General features: G+C 59.6%; 2 protein-coding genes across 7 annotated transcripts in view; one reads left to right on the top strand and one right to left on the bottom strand.

Annotated features, from left to right (window-relative positions):
- Window positions 1–468: 468 nt before the first annotated feature.
- On the top strand, window positions 469–5,163 carry SLC38A8 (solute carrier family 38 member 8). The gene is made up of 10 exons (XM_037409530.1): window positions 469–642; window positions 1,145–1,343; window positions 1,555–1,708; window positions 1,868–1,972; window positions 2,291–2,348; window positions 2,599–2,713; window positions 2,839–2,986; window positions 3,071–3,270; window positions 3,474–3,525; window positions 5,038–5,163. The coding sequence occupies exons 1-10, from the start codon at window positions 469–471 to the stop codon at window positions 5,132–5,134; spliced, it is 1,302 nt and encodes a 433-aa protein (XP_037265427.1). The 3' UTR covers window positions 5,135–5,163.
- A 58-nt stretch (window positions 5,164–5,221) lies between these two features.
- The window catches only part of NECAB2 (N-terminal EF-hand calcium binding protein 2), an 87,869-nt gene continuing 76,079 nt past the window's right edge, over window positions 5,222–17,011 (bottom strand). For all 6 annotated transcript variants that reach the window (XM_037409527.1, XM_037409525.1, XM_037409523.1 and 3 more), the window contains 8 exons: window positions 10,863–10,999; window positions 8,293–8,411; window positions 8,030–8,109; window positions 7,182–7,238; window positions 6,947–7,059; window positions 6,553–6,630; window positions 6,119–6,210; window positions 5,222–6,002 (listed from right to left, as the gene is read on the bottom strand). In XM_037409527.1, the coding sequence (XP_037265424.1) occupies window positions 5,974–6,002; window positions 6,119–6,210; window positions 6,553–6,630; window positions 6,947–7,059; window positions 7,182–7,238; window positions 8,030–8,109; window positions 8,293–8,411; window positions 10,863–10,999 (705 nt within the window). In that variant the 3' untranslated portion in view covers window positions 5,222–5,973. The remainder of the gene's footprint in view (window positions 6,003–6,118; window positions 6,211–6,552; window positions 6,631–6,946; window positions 7,060–7,181; window positions 7,239–8,029; window positions 8,110–8,292; window positions 8,412–10,862; window positions 11,000–17,011) is intronic.

The raw sequence follows: 17,011 nt of genomic DNA, 5'->3' as shown, positions 1-17,011 counted from the left end.
CCCGGGATGCTCCAAAATGCCCCACGGTGGGAATTTCAAGGGTGGGGTGAATGCAACTGGAATGGGGAGCTCTCCCCACCCTGGGATGCTCCAAAACAGCCCGTGGTGGGAATTGCCGGGGTGGAGCGTGGCTGGGACGGGGAGCCCCAGCCTGACCCGTGCTGGGAGCTGCCGGGGCCGCTGGTTTTCCTGCCGTAGCTCCCGGGGCTGCCCACGGGACACGCGGGTCCGAGCCAGGGGGGTGCCTGGGCCGTGCCCCCCGCGCAGGGATGCGACGGGGAGGGGTGAGCTCTAGCGGGGGAGGGGGGGGGGTTCCCACGGCCGGCTCCTGCCCCATCCCCCGGTGCCCCCTCCCCGCTGCCCGCAGGGGCGTGGGGCCGCGGGCCCCCCGCGCTGCGCCGCGCCCGCCCCCGCGGGGTCCGCGCTGCCCCCGGCCGGCCCGGCGCAGAGCCCGGCGGAGGCGGCGGGATGGAGCGGGCGGGCGAGCGCCGGCCCCTGCTGCCGGCCGCGGGCAGCGCCGGGCTCTCCTCCGCCGGCGCCGTCTGCATCCTGCTGAAGTCGGCGCTGGGCGCGGGGCTGCTGAGCTTCCCCTGGGCCTTCAGCAGGGCCGGCGGGGCCGCCCCCGCCCTCCTGGTGGAGCTGGTAAGGGCCGGGGGCGGCCGGGGCCCGAGCCGGCGGGGGGCTGCGGGCAGCTGCGTCCCGGGAGGGAGCTGAGGCACCTGCGGGCTGGGGCGAGGGGAGGGCAGGGCTCCCCTGCCCCGCTGTGCTGGGCGGTGGGGGCTGCAGGGGAGGGGGGTCAGCACCCGCAGCCCAGCCCAGGCTGAAAGGGAGAACAGCCCCAGGGCAGGGGTGCGAAAGGCGCTGCCGCCCTGGAGATGCTCCTTGCGTCTGAAGCTGCACTCTTAGCTGGCTTGTAGCTCAGCCTAAACTAAAATCAGTGGCTGGGCCCCTACGTGCCCTAAAACCCCCCAGTCTAAACCCAAAGTATCGTGCAGGGCTGCTTTGCCACCCTTTTCCTGACCTGTCTGATTGCAGCTACCAGGCAACCCTGGTCCCCAGCCATGGCCTTGCTGGGTGCCCCTGGGTGGGGGCGGGGGGTGACGGGGGTCAGTGTGATGCTCCTTGCTGGGTCCTGTCCCCGCAGGGCTCACTGGTCTTCCTGGTGAGCGGGCTGGCGGTGCTGGGCTACGCGGCGGCCCTCAGTGCCCAACCCACCTACCAAGGGGTCGTCCGGGCGGTGTGCGGGGCAGCGGCGGGGAAGCTCTGTGAGGTCTGCTTCCTCCTCAACCTCTTCATGATCTCCGTGGCCCTCCTCAGGGTGGTGGGCGATCAGCTGGAGAAACGTGAGTTGTTTCCCCCCACCGTGTTTTTGGGGCTGGCAGCTCGTGGGAGTGAGGGAAAGGTGGTCCCGCCTGGGTTGGGGCAGCCCCAGGGATTTCTTGGGACCCCTGAGGATGTGGAACTCCCCGGCTCTGCCATGGTGTGATGCTCCCAACCACCTTGGGTCACCTTTTGGGGTGCAGCTGACCCGCCACTCTCCCCCCCATCCCGCAGTGTGTGACTCCCTGTACCCCAACGGGACGCTGAGCGGGACCCCCCCGCCAACCCCCTGGTACACGGACCAGCGCTTCACCCTCTCAGCTCTCTGCATCCTCGTCATCTTCCCGCTCTCCGTCCCCAGGGAAATCGGCTTTCAGAAGTACTCCAGGTACCACCTGGGCTGTCCCTGTGGTGGCCCACCCCTAGGCACCCCGTTACCCAGGCCACCTCCTCCAGGGCTCCTCCCGGGTCCCTGCGGGGCGATGGGAGACCCCCTCCCTCCCAGCTGCCCGGGGTCTGCATGCTGGTGCTCTCCCATGCCCCACAGCATCCTGGGCACGCTGGCTGCCTGCTACCTCACCCTGGTCATCGTCCTGAAATACCACCTGCAGGCAGAGAGCCTGGGCTCACCTGAGCCCCCCCAGCCCTCCAGGTATGGGGGAGGGTCAGCCCTGCGTCCCTCCTGCCCCATCCTCCACGCCATCAGCAGTGGCACGGGGCAGTGCGTGGGGTGGTGCTGGGTGGGGGGGCGTGAGCTGGGGACAGCAGTGGCAGGGTGGTGGTGGGGTGGCAGCCCCCAGCCCTAGCTTTTGCCCCAGCACCTCCCCCCCCGCCACCCCCTTCTCCCAAAATCATCATGGGGGGGAAGGTTCCCATGGTGGCATCCAGGCTTATGTCACCATGGTCCCCTCTGCCTCCGGGGGCCTCACACTCTTCGCTCGCTCTGTGCTTCCTCCCTGCCATGCCACAGGGCCTCCTCCTGGGCCTCCGTCTTCAGCGTCATCCCCACCATCTGCTTCGGCTTCCAGGTAGGTGATGCTGGCCCCACTGTCCCCAGCATCCCAGACCATGGGGACACCATTCCTTGGGGAGTGAAAGAGGGGGGAAGATTGCAGGAAAGGGGACCCACGGCTGTCACCAGAGGTGGCTGTGCGGCAGGACACAAGCCCCTGGGGACGGGGGAGAGCAGGACAGAGCACCCATGGGTGGGAAGGAAGGGTCTGGGCGTGGGGGCTGTCCCTGCATGGGGCCCCAGCACCATCCCTCCTTGCCTTGCAGTGCCATGAAGCCTGCGTGGCCATCTACAGCAGCATGCGCAACCGGAGCTTCTCCCACTGGGTCACCGTCTCCGTGCTCTCCATGCTCATCTGCCTACTCATCTACTCCCTCACTGGTAACCCCAGCACAAAAGCCCTTCACCCCTCCTTTCCTCAGGGGTCCCCTGTCCCCAGAGCTCATCCTTCCTCCTCGGAGCTCCTCTGTGCTCACAGGCACAGCTGCCCACCTCCCCGTCAGCAGGGCTCTACGGCTACCTGACCTTCGGCGAGGCCGTGGCGTCCGATGTCCTGATGTCCTACCCAGGGAACGACCCGGTCGTCATCGTCGCCCGCCTGCTCTTCGGTGTCTCCATCGTCACCATCTACCCCATCGTGGTGCTGCTGGGCAGGTGAAGGGGCAGTGGCAAGCTGGGTGTCCCCCTCGACCAGTGCAGCTCCGCGGGGTGCCATCACCCCTCTGACACCCCCTCCAGGTCGGTGGTGCGGGATGTGTGGGCAACCCCCAAGTGTGGGGCTGCGGTGGTGCCTGAGGAGCATGAGCAGCGGAGCCGGGTGATGCTGACGGTCACCTGGATGGCCGCCACCCTCGCCATCGCGCTGTTCGTCCCAGACATCGGCAAGGTCATTGAGCTCATTGGGGGCATCAGCGCCTTCTTCATCTTCATCTTCCCAGGCAAGAGCGAGCAGTGAGAGGGTGGGGAGGGGGGTGCCAGTGCCAAGAGCATTGCTGCGGGTCGGGGGTGGGGGACTGTGGTGGGGGGTGGCCCATCCTGGCCATGTTTTGGGGGTGCAGTGGCGTGCTTGTGGGGACGCTGCAGTGGGACCTGAGTGACGGGGTGCTGTGGCGGTGGGGCTGAGCCTCTGTATTGGTGGCAGGGCTGTGCCTGGTGTGCATGACTGGGACCCACACTCTTGGGCCACGCAAAAAGTGAGTGTCTGCGTTGCTCGGTGGTGGCGGGTAAGGGCAGGGGTAGGGGACGGCATCCGATGACACATGGCCCAGGCAGGGTCCCTCTGGCGAAGGGGGGGGGATTTGGGGCACCTGTGGGCACTGAGAGGAGGAGCACTTGCTATGGGACGTGGGGTCTGCAGTGGGGCTGAAGGGTGGGTATGGAGGGGCGTGCTCTGACAGCGGGGATGGGCCTGGGTATCAGGGATGTGCCCAAGCAGTGGGACTGTGTCCAGGTATTGGGGGTGTGCCTGGGCATCAAGAGTGTGCCTGGGCATGCGCATTGAGCACAGGCACTGGGGAGATGCTCAGGTTTCAGGGATGTGCCCGGGTACCAGGGATGTGCCTGGGTACCAGACCCCTCGCAAGGCAGAGCGGCCATAAGGGAAGGAGACCAGTGGGATTCAGAGGCACTGGGGCACTCGGTGGAGGCTGGGGTGGACATCAGAGGGACGCAGTGCCCATGGCAGGCAGCCATCAGGTGTTCAGTGTCCATTATACCTGTGTGGTGTGTCCCCATCACTGCTCCTGGCTGGAGAGACAGGCACAGCAGCAGCCCCAGCCGAGGGGCCCTGGTGTGGTGCTGGCGAGTTTTGGGGTGAGCATGTGCCAAAGCGTGTCTGCGGTGCCCATGGGGCAGCAGCATCTAAGTGAGGATGGAGGTGATGTGGGGGGCTCCTGTTCCCCACGACAGCTGGAGGAAGCTTCCCAGAACTGTGGGCTCTTGGCCAAGAGGGAGCCCTGACTGTCTGGGCAGGGGTGAGGGTGCCCTTGGGGGTGCTGGGGGACCAAGGCAGGAGGTGAGCAGGGGCACCCAGCTGGGTGAAAAGGACTTGGAGAGGTCCCTCGTGGAGACCCCCCCCCGAGGGTGCGAACCTAGGAGTGCCATCACAAGGAGAGAGGACAACGTGAGCCAGGGCGATAGGGACAGCGAGGGCACAGCCCCAGCCTGCCTGGGGCGGCTCAGGAAGGTGCACCGTGCTGGCGACCCCGCGATGGAGCAGCGGTGGGGCTTGGGGGTGAGTGCCACATCCTGGGGGCTCTGTGTCTGGCTGAGGTGGGGGGCTGCGTGCCCAGGGAGAGGGGGACCCACCGGTCTCAGGGCTGGGGATGGAGGTGGGGAAGGGACATGGTGGGGGGATGTGGTGACAGGGTGGGGGCTGGGGGCGTGTGGGAGCAGCCGTGCCTGAGCAGGGGGGGCCACTGTGGGTCTGTACCCCCTTGGTGGGGCCACTGTGTGCCGGCGGAACCGGGGATAGTCTCATGGTGGCAGCTGCCAGGCTTTTGACCAAGTTTTGTGTGTCATCGCAGAGGGTGTGGGGGATGAACTGGAGGAGCTGCCAGGGTCTTTGGCCATCGGTCCAGAGTGATGCAGAGGAGCATGGCAGAGAGGCTGAGACCCCGCAGAGGGACCCACACCCGGCGGTCAGGGGGCAGCATGTTACTGGGGGTCAGCTCTGTCCTACTGGCCCCCTGCTCATGTCCCTGCAGGGCTGCTCTCATCACTTGGGGTGTCCTCTCCGTGCTCGGCGGTGCCTTCGTCTGTGGGCAGAGCGCTGCCCTGGCCGTGCTGGGGCTGCTGCACTGAGCCCCCATCGTGCCCCCCACCATGACCCCCCCCCCCATGCCCCCCCCCCCCAGCCCTGGACAGCTGCCTCGGACACGGCTACACCGCTGGATCCCATCACTGTTTTATTTGGCATCACCGTCCCTGTTGTACAGCAGCTAATAAAGACGGGACAAGGGTATCGGCGAGGGTGCTGCGCCATGCACCCTGAGGGACCCCCACGCGTGGTGGGGTGGGGGCAGGATGGGCAGTGAACCCTGCACACAGACAGACAGACAGACTGACGTACAGACCCCAGGAAGGGGGATGAAGGGGTGGGGGTAAGCTCGCAATCCATCCCCACGCCTGCGAGGCACCTGCTGTCACCATGCACACATGAAGGAAACCCCTCGGGACCACCCTCACCCCCTGCCCAGGGACACTGGGGACACACACACTGTGCTGGGCACAGCCTCACCCCCAGGCACCACTGCGGGGACCCCCAACTTATCCTCCCCAGGGGGCCTCCAGCATCCCACTCCCAACCCTGCTCCTCATCACCAGCTTCCTCCCCCTGCCTTGCCCCCCACCCATGGCCTGGCTGCCTGCACCCTGTCTCCCCCCACTCCCTGCCTGCCCATGCCTGGCAGACCCCAGGGGACACCCCTCACCCCCCCACCAAAGACCACCCCAGCCCAGGGAGAGGTGACCCAGGTGATGGGGTAGCTGTGGGGGGACACCCGATGGGGTGCTGGGGACAGACACAGGGGTTTCCTTCACTGCAGACAGGTCACACCACCACCTCCCGCCCCCAGCCACGCAGGGGCTCACAGCCACCCCACAGCGGGGATGGGTGCTGGTGGGACCCCCGGCACCAGTGGTCACTCTCGGCTCAGGGTACACCAGGCAGCTGCAGGGGAACGACACCAGAGGGTCACCCTGACCCCCCTCCAGTCCTACCCAGCCTGTACCGCCCCCCCCCCCCAGCTGTCCCTGTCCCACCCCACAGGGTGGCCACCCTCGTACCTGGCACGGCCACACTGGAGATGGCCTCGGGCTGGCTCAGCGTGTCCACCTTGACGTGCTGGAAGCCCTTGCAGGTGGCACTCTGCAGGTGCCTGCACCCGGGTGGGAGAAACTGGGTGACAGCCTCCCCCTAAATCACCGTCACAGCCCCTCACAGCCCCCTCCCTTGGGCGCAGCACCCTGACACTGGTCAGGACAGTGAGCCCTCCCATCCCTCATGTCCCAAGGCATCCCCAGGTGGGAGATGCACAGACCCCTCCCAAGCCCCCTGTCCCCTCTACAGTGACAGACCAAATCCTCGCCCCTGCCCCCAGGCAGGGGACAGAGCCTGGGGCTCAGCAGCTCCCACACCCCTCCGTGCCCAAGCACGTGGACGCACACACACCCCCCCACCCAAAAAAACCACCCTGAGCTTTTTGGGCCCCTTCCCCTACCTCTTCCAGTCCTCCTCAGTCTCCCAGAACTCGTAGACGATGAAGGTGACCCCGTCGGGCAGCTTCACTGCCGTGACGCTGGTGGGAGTGGGGAGAGGGGTGAGCCCCAAACCATGGGACATCCCCCCCTCAGCCTCTGCAGCCACAGGCATGCTGTAGGGTGGGCAACTGAGGGGTGACCCCAGCCCCAACAGCCCACGTAGCGGGGAGCCCCCCCACCCAACACTCCCCAGCCCATGCAAAAATTTTGGTGGCCGAGCATCACTGCACCCCCAAATCCTGGCTGTTTTGCCTCAGCCCTTCACTTGGTGAGGTGGCCCTAGCTTCGAGGGCAGCTGGACATCCCCCTGCCCCCCCCAGCCCCCCCGAGCCCCCCGATGCCGGTGGTACCCACTGGAAGCAGTCCCGCTCCCCGGCCACACTCTTCAGGTACTGCTTCAGGGAGCTGCAGAACTCGCCCAGGTGCTTGTGCGACACCGTCATCTCATCCCGCACCAGGAGGAGGTACTGTGGGCCCCCCCAAAAAAACCCACAGTGGCACATGAGACCCAAAAAGCAAGGGGACAACCCTCGCCAAGCCCAATGGCATGCTGCAGGGCCCCCCCGGGGTGGTGGCCAGGCACTCTCACCGTGCACGCCGTGCTCTCGCTGTCTGACAGCCGCTGGTGCAGGTCAAACCAGAGGGTCTGGGGAAACGGGGAAAAAGCAGCGGGAGGGGTGGGTGAGCTGAGGCTGGGTGTCCCTCCCAGGGAGGTGGGTTTCTGTCCCCAGCACTCGGTAGGACGGGCTGTGCCCCCTTCTCTGCAGGGGATGGCTCTGAGAGCCCCTTGCACCTTCGTACCCTCCCGTCAGGACCCTCTGCAAAAGCTCCCCGTGCTCCCAGGGCAGCTGACAGCCCCGACACCGTGTCCTCGCATCAGCCCCAAAGCTGCTGTCACCTTTCCATGGTCCCTGAATGGTCCCTGGGGTGGCAGGAGCAGGGGTACCTGTCCCTCCTCAGTGCCCACTGGCATCTTCCCATCCCTGGCCATGCCCTTATTTTCTCTGGCAAGCAGGACTGATATTTTTCTGCCCTGCACAGCACCTCCCTGCCCCCACGTACAGCACCACGTTCCTCCTGTCCCCTTCTGCTCTGAAAATGCAAACCCGGAGGATTTCAGTAACAGCTCCAGCACTGCAACGTTTTCTCCTTCAGTCCCTAGATGGAGTAAGACTGCCTCTGCAAGACACGTCACTTTTCTTCCTGACGTTTTTTTCTTGTTTAAATAAACACACAGTTAATCTTTCCACATTGAATAGCTGCCACCAGCTCGTCAGATGTAATAGCCTCCAACACCGCCCACAGCCCGTGCATGCCACAGCACAGGGATGGTCATGGCTACCTCTTGGTCACCTCCATCCCCACCAGGGCAGGGAGGCGGTGGAGCTGCAGGGACACCTAAGGGACAGCCCTACGCCTGGAATCGCTGGCCCTTACCTTGTCCTCCAGCCTGCCGATCAGCTCAGCCAGCCTGTTGATCTGCCCCTCCAGCCCCTCCGCCTTGGTGTCAGAGGAACCTGCGTGGAGCCGGGAGGCAGTGATGGAGTGAGAGGCACCCTCGGGCACCCCCCAAGAGCCCTGCTGCCCTCTGGGGAAGTTGAGCATCACCCCTGTGCTGCCACCCAGACTGCAGCTCCCTTCCCCAGGTCCCCTGAGTCACCCAAGGTGGCCAATGCAACTGGGAAGCAGCCATCACCTACCAGTCTGGAAGCTCTTCCCTTGCTCCCTGGGGACCATCCAGCTGGTGGGAGAGTAGCTGGGCACGGGGCTGTCATACCAGGCGTCCATCAGACCGTGGGCAGCCTTGCTGGGGTAGGGCCTGCAACCAGAGAGCACATAGGCCATCAGGGCAGAGCCGGGCACGTACAGCACAGCATGAGCCAGCCCCAGGGAGCCAACACTGGAGCATCCCTCTGGGCAACTCTGCCATGGCCACCAGATGCCTTGGAGAGCAGCAGTGGCTGCCCTCCTGCACCATCCTTCAGCACCACCCGGTGTGGGGAGTGGGTCAGAATCAGAGCGAGAGCAGCGGGCTGCTCCCAGCAGCCGTCACTTCTCTTTCCTGCTGCAGTTTGCAGCTGCCGTCTGTGTGCAGTGAGGTGGGAATGGGTTCGGGGAAGGCTGGCTCTCTCTTTCCTTCCTCCTCCACCGATGGGGAGCCTGAGCTGCAAGGGAGAGGCTGAGCTGCTCAAAGGGTCTCCAGCATCTCCTCCCAGTGAGAGCAGCTCCATGCCAGCTGCCCACTGGTGGAGGTGCCAGGGGGTCTTAGATCCTCTTGTCATCTCTTGCCAGCCATGGGGCTCGCACCCGGAGGCAGCATGCTGAGCACCGGGGAGCCGATGGGCATGACACTAGCCAGAATTGTCCCTGCCCTCCAGTCCCTCCCCAGGCACCTGGCTCCCTCGGAAGCGCATCAGCCGGGTGCCCTCCCTACCCTCCCTGGCCACTCCAGACAATTCCAGGTGGCTCCTTTAGTGCCGAGGGAGCCATGTCCGGGCTGCTGTTGTCCCCCAAAATCAGCCCATGTGGCCTTGACCATGTACATGGGAATGAGCAGATTTGGTCCCGAAGAACGTCACCAAGATAAGGAAGCAAGAACGGCGACAGAGGCAGCAGGAACATCCCCATCGCTACAGGCTGTGCAATAATCCCACTGCTGTGCTGAATAATCCCCCGTCAATAGGCAGGAAATTAGGTGAGAACAGAGAAAGATTTCTTTTTAATCACAATTTAATGAGCTGTCTCAGGCTTGGACACTGTGCCTTTCCACTTTGTTTTACAGCCCTGTATTTTAGTGCTTTTTAGGCCACCTTTTTGTCTCTGTGCGGATGTATGAGAACTTTTTTGTGGGGTTTTGATTTTGAAGTTTTTTTGGCTATTATCACCATGAGAAAACAACTACAATACTCCTCGTTATAAACAGGGCCCACACATTGGCAAACAAAAGCCAGCAAAGCCTTTCACAGGCTCTAATTGCTCCATCTGATGTTGGGCTTGCTTCCTCCTCATTGTTTCCCAGGAACTCTTACTTTTCCCACATTTTATACAAGGTTTGCTACAGCTTCCTTCCAAAATGAGGTGGAGAAAGTGATATGGGATGATGAAACCCAGAGCATTCCTCCTAGGAATGCTGGTGAGATGTCACCATGGCTGCCCAGGGTTTCATTGTGTCCCAAACAGCTCCTGTGAGCCCAACCCACTGCTGTCCTCTCCGGGATGTGGCTGCTGCAGATGTTAAACCCAAAAAGCCAAGACCAGGCTGCAGCGAAGCGTTCGGGCTCGTTGGCCCCTGCAGTGTCCCGGTGGGGAGTGGGATTTTCACTCTCTGCGGTCCCTGTGCATTGGCCTCCTCTGCCCACCTGCAGCTTGGGGAAGCCAGGGCATCTCCCCAGGCACCCCGTGGCCCCCTGGTTTGTAGGTATGGCAGAAGAGGGATTCACTTCAAAAGCATCTGAGGAATGGTTTCCATGGCAACCTGTCCTGGTTACAGTCATCGTGATGATGGTACTCAGGGGAGGTGAGTGACACTATGACACCGAGGGGGGCTACGCTGGGGTTTGGGCTATGCTGCTGGGTACCCCTTATGTTTTAGCCTTGGCAGTGCTTGAGAAATCTTGAAACTGTCTCCTCTGGCTTCTCCAAGCTTGGTAACACATGCCGGGCTGCTGGGATGGGGACAGACCCCTGCACAGAACCCAAGGATGGCGGTGCCCATCGCCAGTGCACAAGCACTTTTTGCCTCTATGGATGATGTCACCTGCTGAGTGCCCTGGCAGGAGGGACAGAATCCCTGGCATGGGAAGCCACCCTCTGCGGGCTGTCCCCAGCACACCCAGACACAGCCACCCTGCTGCTGGTGCCTGCGTTTTGCCCTGGATGGGACCAGTGGCTTTGCTCAGAGAAGCAGTCCTGTGCACCCAGTGCTGCCCAGCCCAGCCCCAGGGTGCTGCTCCCTTGTTGGCATCCCCCCCTGCACCACTCAGGGGTGATGGGGTCAAGAGGGACCCTTGGGGCTGTAGGAGAGTGAGGGACAGGGCAGGACGGAGCAGTGGAGGAAAGACATGAGAGCTCTCAGGAAACTGGGAAGGGAGGCAGAGGGAAAGGCAGCTGCTCGCCAAGCTCCCCTGTGCTCCCACACACTGCCTGCTGCATTTTCCTTCATCCCACAAAAGCATCTTCTTCCTCTCCCTCCCCCTCCCCCCCCCCCCCCCCCTCCCCCGCCCCTAAAATCAACCAGGAAGCAGAGAGGAGGGCAGGAGGTGCTGCAGACCTGGCGGGGTTGGTTTGCTCATCGATGGCATCCACGGCACTCTCCACGGAGCTCAGCAGCGACTGGGTCTGGTTTGCAGTCTCCTTCAGCAAGAAGCGGGTCACAAACTGGTCCACGTTGCTGCCGCTCTCGTACACCTGCCAAGGCAGACAGTGAGCACGGTGAGACCCAGCGGCCGATGCCAGCGGGCACCCCAGCCGGTGCAGCATCCATCCAACATCCCACGCACAAGCTGGTCCCCTCTGTGTCCCTGACCATGAGGGCCACAGGAAGAACAAGCCTGTGCTGTCCCACCCCACGGGAAGAGTATAACCCTGCAGCATCTGTAGGTCACCCAGCATATAGCCCCTCCAGCATCCATCACCCTGGGACAGACTTGTAGAGGCTGTGACAGGAGGGAGTGTGGGCAGCGAGGCACATCAGCATCGCTTTATTTATAGATAAATAAAGCAACGCAAAGAGGCGATTACCCAAAGCCCATAGTTGCTCTCTTTACTGTGATCTTACTTTACTATTGCCTTGCATTAGTTGCCAACAGTATGGCCAACCCGATGCTAAAGAGGTTTGGGACAACTGACATGGTTGTCACCAAGCAGCCACAAGCTGAAGATGCCTTCAAGCCAGCAGCAGAAAGCTCCGGCAGCCCCCACCCAGCCTCCCTCCCTCCCGTCCCATGCTGCAAAACAAGAGCTTCAGCATATTTTGGTGGTGGTTTGTTGTTGGGGGTTTTTTTTGGAAGCGGGAGCAAAGGAAAGCTCTGGCTGATGGAGACAGCCTCCAGAGCAGGAATGCCTTCAGCAGGAGGCAGGCTGCTCCCAGGGAGCTTTGGTGCAGGAGGACAAGCTGTTCAAGCCACAGAAGCTCCTGGAATAGTCCAAACCCTCCCAAGACAGCCGACACTTAATAAAATGTTTAAAGAGCGCAACTGATCTGCTTAAAGTACGCAGCACCCCTCCCCCAGCACAGCCTTGCTGTGCCCTGCCCACGGCACGGTGCTGCTCCTCTACCTCCTGCCAGAGGACACTGGCACAAATGGACCGACACAACCAGTTCCACACCTGCGCAACCAGCCCAATGTTGGCCCAACACCATTACAACCAGTCCAACACCAGCCGAACTGGTCTGACCCCAACCCAACCAGGCCAAGTCCAGCCCAGCCAGGCCACTGGCCACACCAGGTCTGGCTGAAGCTAAGCACTCAGCATCATAATTAAAAAAACTTGTGGTCAAAAATCAGGTTCCTCTCAACCCAAACTCACTGGCATCGCTTTTTCCTCAGAGTCTTTCCAACCCATCAGTGCCTGCAGGGACAGCATGTGGCCCAGGCAAACCCCTGCTGGGCAGCCCGTCCTTGCCTGCTAGCACCTCCTGGCACGGGATTCCTCTGGGATTCACGACTTTTGGCTCCAGGAGATGGGGATGGACACTCCTGGATCCCTGCATTCCACTGGCAATGACCAAACTCAGGGGTGAGAGTGCTCCGGTCCCAGCACCACCAGTTATCTGAGCACGTAGCGGCACAACACGAGTACCCCAAGCTCCCCAAAGCAAATTATTCTTGTTTTATGGTGAAGCGATTAATGAGGGTTATTTCCATGGCAACTTGAGCGGCTCTGCAAGAACCCAGAGGACATTTATCCCTGATTTTAAATCATAAAAGAAGAATGAGTTGAAGAAAAACACTCCTGGGGAAACTGGTTGTAGATGTGATTTCTCACCCCTGGTTTGGTAGGGGAACATGAGTTCCTTGATGGCTTCTTGAGCATCCAACTAGCCTGGCAGTTAATGACATCTCTCAACCACAAAAAACTTGCTCCTCTCCCCCTCACAGCCACATGCAGTGTGCTGTATACGTGACCTCCTGCAGCTGCTCACTGTAGCACCACTGGATGGCAGGGAATGATGTGCGGAGTCGCCCTTTCACCAGCACAGCCTGTCCCAGGACACCGGTCAAATGGAGACAGGACCAGCTCAGCAGATCTGCACGAGCACCCAGCACTGGGATGCTCCTTGGGTGTGCACACAGGACCCTGCCACCTTTCTCCGAGCAGGACCATGCTCCCCTCCGCAGCCCCAGTGCTGCCCAGCACACTCCACCAGTACCACCATTATCCAACAGTCAGGTCAGAGGGAGGAAAGCTGGCATCGGCGCAGGGTACAGGGAGATGCAGCAAAAAACTGCAGGCAGGAGAGGGGGGTGATCACCCTGTCTGGGACCATCAAAGCCTCAGAAACACAACGCAGTGGTCGCCTGTGTGTCATGTCCTCTCTCCACGGCCCGGCAGTGTTTGGAAGCAAGACCAGCCGGCTTGGAGAGACACACTCACCTGCTGGCTGCTAACAGGGACATTCACAGCGCCCTGAAGCCAAGCGCAGCCAGTGCAGCACCGCTCACCTGTGCGAATGAGCATGGGACCGTGAGCGTGATGGAGCAGCGTCCCCATCACACAACCAAAGATCAGTGTCTCGCTTGCTCGCCCCTTTGGGATTTTGCCTTACTTTACCAGTACAGCACACAGTACCCACAGCAGTGGGTGCTGTGCCATGGGACCATGCAGCCTCCCAGGGGCTGGATGTGCTTCCTTGCCCACCACAGATGGGGTTGCTGCTGGGCTTTTTGGATCGGGATGCCAGTGCCACCATGTCGAGCTTGGACATCTCCTGACAAGTCCTGCCCAGCTTTCCCTTGCCCCGTGCAGGCAGGGAGAGGGATGAACAGGCAGCCTGGGACCATGGATGTGACAGCTGGTGAAGCATCGCACCGAGCCCCCTCCGTGGGAGGCACAGGCACCACTGCAAGACAAATAAACAGCAATAGAGCCAAGGGAGTGATGTGAAAACATTTGTTGAGCATTTGGATTGGGAAAAACAATTTGAATGCCATCACAAATATTCCTGGATAGTTGGATGATCTCTGTTCTCCCCAGAAAAATACAGCTTGCTCAGAACACACAATATACACTATGTATGCATGTGTATTCTTTCCAAGCATCATTACACATATACACACAGACATACATATCACAACTGAACAAGTCTGTATAGACAGCGTATTCAATTCACTGTCAAGGAACCTCATCCTTCATCTTCCTCTGCCAGCACATGCTTTGGAAAGAGCCCCACACCAGGCTAAATTCGCTCCTTCACCCAGGCAATCATCTTATCATTTAATACATCCTCCACTATCCTCACGCTGGCTGAGGGTGTATTAAATCGATAAATCTTGGCAAAGACATATCATTGCATTTGGGATCTGAAACTATTTCTTTTGCATTTCCCCTCCCTCCACGGCTGCTCCCCCCGCGCACGCCCCTGCCAGCAACCAGCAGTTTGCCCATAATGAAGGTGTAAATATATTAAACAGGCACTCAGACAGGCTCTGCTATAATTACAGATAGGTTTTGATTAACTCTTGCACCCAGCCTTGCTCTGATTGCTGGTGCTGGGGATCTGATTGCTGCCTTGGCAGCGGGCTGCTGTTCCCGTGGGCTGGGGGCTATGCCCCTCCTCGTGGATTTAATATAGACCTGCAGGCCCCCGGGAGCTGCTGCTGCTGCTAAACACGGAGCTGTGCGTGCCCCTTCGAGCGGCTGATTGGGCTATTCTTTTAATTAAGAGCACGGGTTTTCTGGGACATGATTTGCCCTGCTGAGCAGGGGGGCTAGAAACGAGCATGGGGCTGGCCGGAGCTGGGGGCTGCATCCAGGTCCCCGTGCCCCAAGGCCCCTTCTGCTGCTCCAAGCACTATTGCACTGCAAAGACACAGTAATTCCCCATTAATGTCCCTTTCCAGGGAGATCTGCAGCACCCGTGCCTTGTCCTCTTCTCTGATAGTCACCCAAACCATGTAGAACATCCCCGTGGATGCTCCAAGCCCATCAACTGATTTTACACCTGCTCCGCTCTCTTATCCCACGCTCCATTTCCCTGCTGCAGGTGCGAAGAGTGCACCGCTGCTCTTCCATTTCAACCCATACATCAAATAAATGGGGTAAATGCTATTTACCTCCACTTTTCTACTGCTCTCCGAGACTCCAGCCCATCTCCTGCAAATGCCACCAAAAAATTTCCTGATCAGCCCTTCCCACGCCTCACGTGAACAGATCGCTCCCCCTAGCACAGGAGCCTGCTCCTTTTGGAAAATCACATTTATGAAGGCACAGGCTATACCGAGCACCATCTGATCACTCGGACTGGTTCTGGCTGCTAGAATATAAGGCTGCGAGAGTTTGCCTAGTTAAATGTTGGGATTTTATTACCTAACTACACCCTACAATCTCGGTTCAGCTCTAGGGTAAACCAGGTGATTCCCATGTTCATTTAGATCAGTTTAACTCCCTACATCAAGATTCGTTGGAAGGATGGATGCCAGCCAGCATGGAGGAATATTGGGGTGTCAGTGAAGATCTGATGCTTTTTAACAGGCCAGTAAGTCCAATAGCTCTGAAATTAAAACAACGGTGGGGTTCCCCCCCACACACCTTGATAACTCTGTCTATTTGCCAACCCAGCTGTGACATTTGCTCTCAGGAGCTGGGTCTGAGACACGTGTCCTCAGAGGTTTTTCAGCAGTCCCTCGGGCTCTCCTCTAGCCAATTGTCTTATTTGACACTGCAAAAACAAGTCATTAAGAAGACCAGCTCCAAAGGGATCCTTCCCATCATCTTATTAAAACATTTGTCACTCTGTCCTAGGGAGATTTAATGAGGTTTGGTCTTATTAATTCCACCCTGAAGAGTTATTCCCTCTTTGCTTCGCTTGAGAAGCTAAAATATTTATGGAGATAATATAATAATTGCTGCTCAATGAAGCTGCTTTGAGCCAGAAGCTCTTGGAGGGTCACATCTCCAAGCATGCTCTTTCCCATCCAGCTAGCCGATGAGTTCAAGGCTAGAAAGACTTTGGCATCACAGATACTACCCTGCTGCAGAGTGTTTTGCTGGCAAGCCTTGGGTGAGGAAGGAGCATGGTGGCTACCGAAGAGGCAGAGAAGGGTAAAAAAGGCACCTCTTCCCTTGCTACATCCCCAGCTGCCTGGCCTTGATGTCTGCTGCTGCTGCAAAGGGATGGCTGCGTGCGTCTGCAGCAAGAAACAAACGTAAAAGGCTTGTTGAAAGCATGGCCTTGAGATTTCTACAGGGGACAGCTCTCAGCAGAGCTTCAGAAAGCGTCACTGTTTGAAAAACCAGGTCATGAGCCAGAGACATTGGAAAACAAGAGAAAGAACGAGTGAGAAAGGACAATTTGCTTTAGCAACAGGTAATTGGGGAAATATTGCCCAGTGCCGAGCTCTCTGGTCAGTCAGCTGAGGTCCAAGCCCCAAATCCCACACCTCCCTTCACATCACAGGCTTTTTATGTGCCTGTAACGCACCTCCCCGTGCACAGCAGGTGCGCACATGGGCGCACAGGCTGCCCAAAGCCCCACCACAGCTCTTCCAGCTTTCCATTTCCATAGGCACCTGCCCCAAATCTGCCCTAATTATGGCACAGATTAATGAAAACACCCTTGGGAAGTGTTACCTGTGCAGATCACAGCTGGGACTTTGGTGCCATTGAATGCTTGGACTTGCCAGCACCAGCGTCGAGCATCCCACACCGGGCATTGCGAACAGATGCCCAGAGCTGAGCTCTCATGGCCATGTTCCTGTGGGTACCAAATGACTGAAAAGGGAGATTTTCAATGTTGTTGAGCATCTCAAAGCTTCTTTGCTGGCATTTTTAAAGGTCACTATTTAGCTCATTAAGACTACAGGATGTAAAATATAAATGATTCTGAGCCACCCACGGACTCGGAGACCCCCCCTGCGACAGCCCCGTACCTTCCCTTTACCTTGAAGCGTTACAGCCTGACCAACAAGGCTTTCCAGAGCTGCTTTTCAGCAAGACTGACCAAATTGGCTGACATTTACCAAGCCTGGGGACATTGACAGCTTCTCAAATTTTTATTAACTCCAACCACGGCTGAAGCACGCCCACGGAGTGATGGCACTGAACCGAAGAGGCTTTTCAAGTGGAAACCACAGCCAATTCTGTTTCACCCACACTTTTCCTCCAGTTAAAAAAAAAACAACCAAGCAACCCAACAACAAACCCATTGCCATGCCATGAAACACCTCTGTCAAACCTCATCCCGGGATGACGGAGAGG

This window comes from Falco rusticolus, chromosome 15 (genome assembly GCF_015220075.1).
Source record: "Falco rusticolus isolate bFalRus1 chromosome 15, bFalRus1.pri, whole genome shotgun sequence".
Taxonomy (NCBI): Eukaryota; Metazoa; Chordata; class Aves; order Falconiformes; family Falconidae; genus Falco; species Falco rusticolus.
This window is presented reverse-complemented; position numbering and strand designations above follow the sequence as displayed.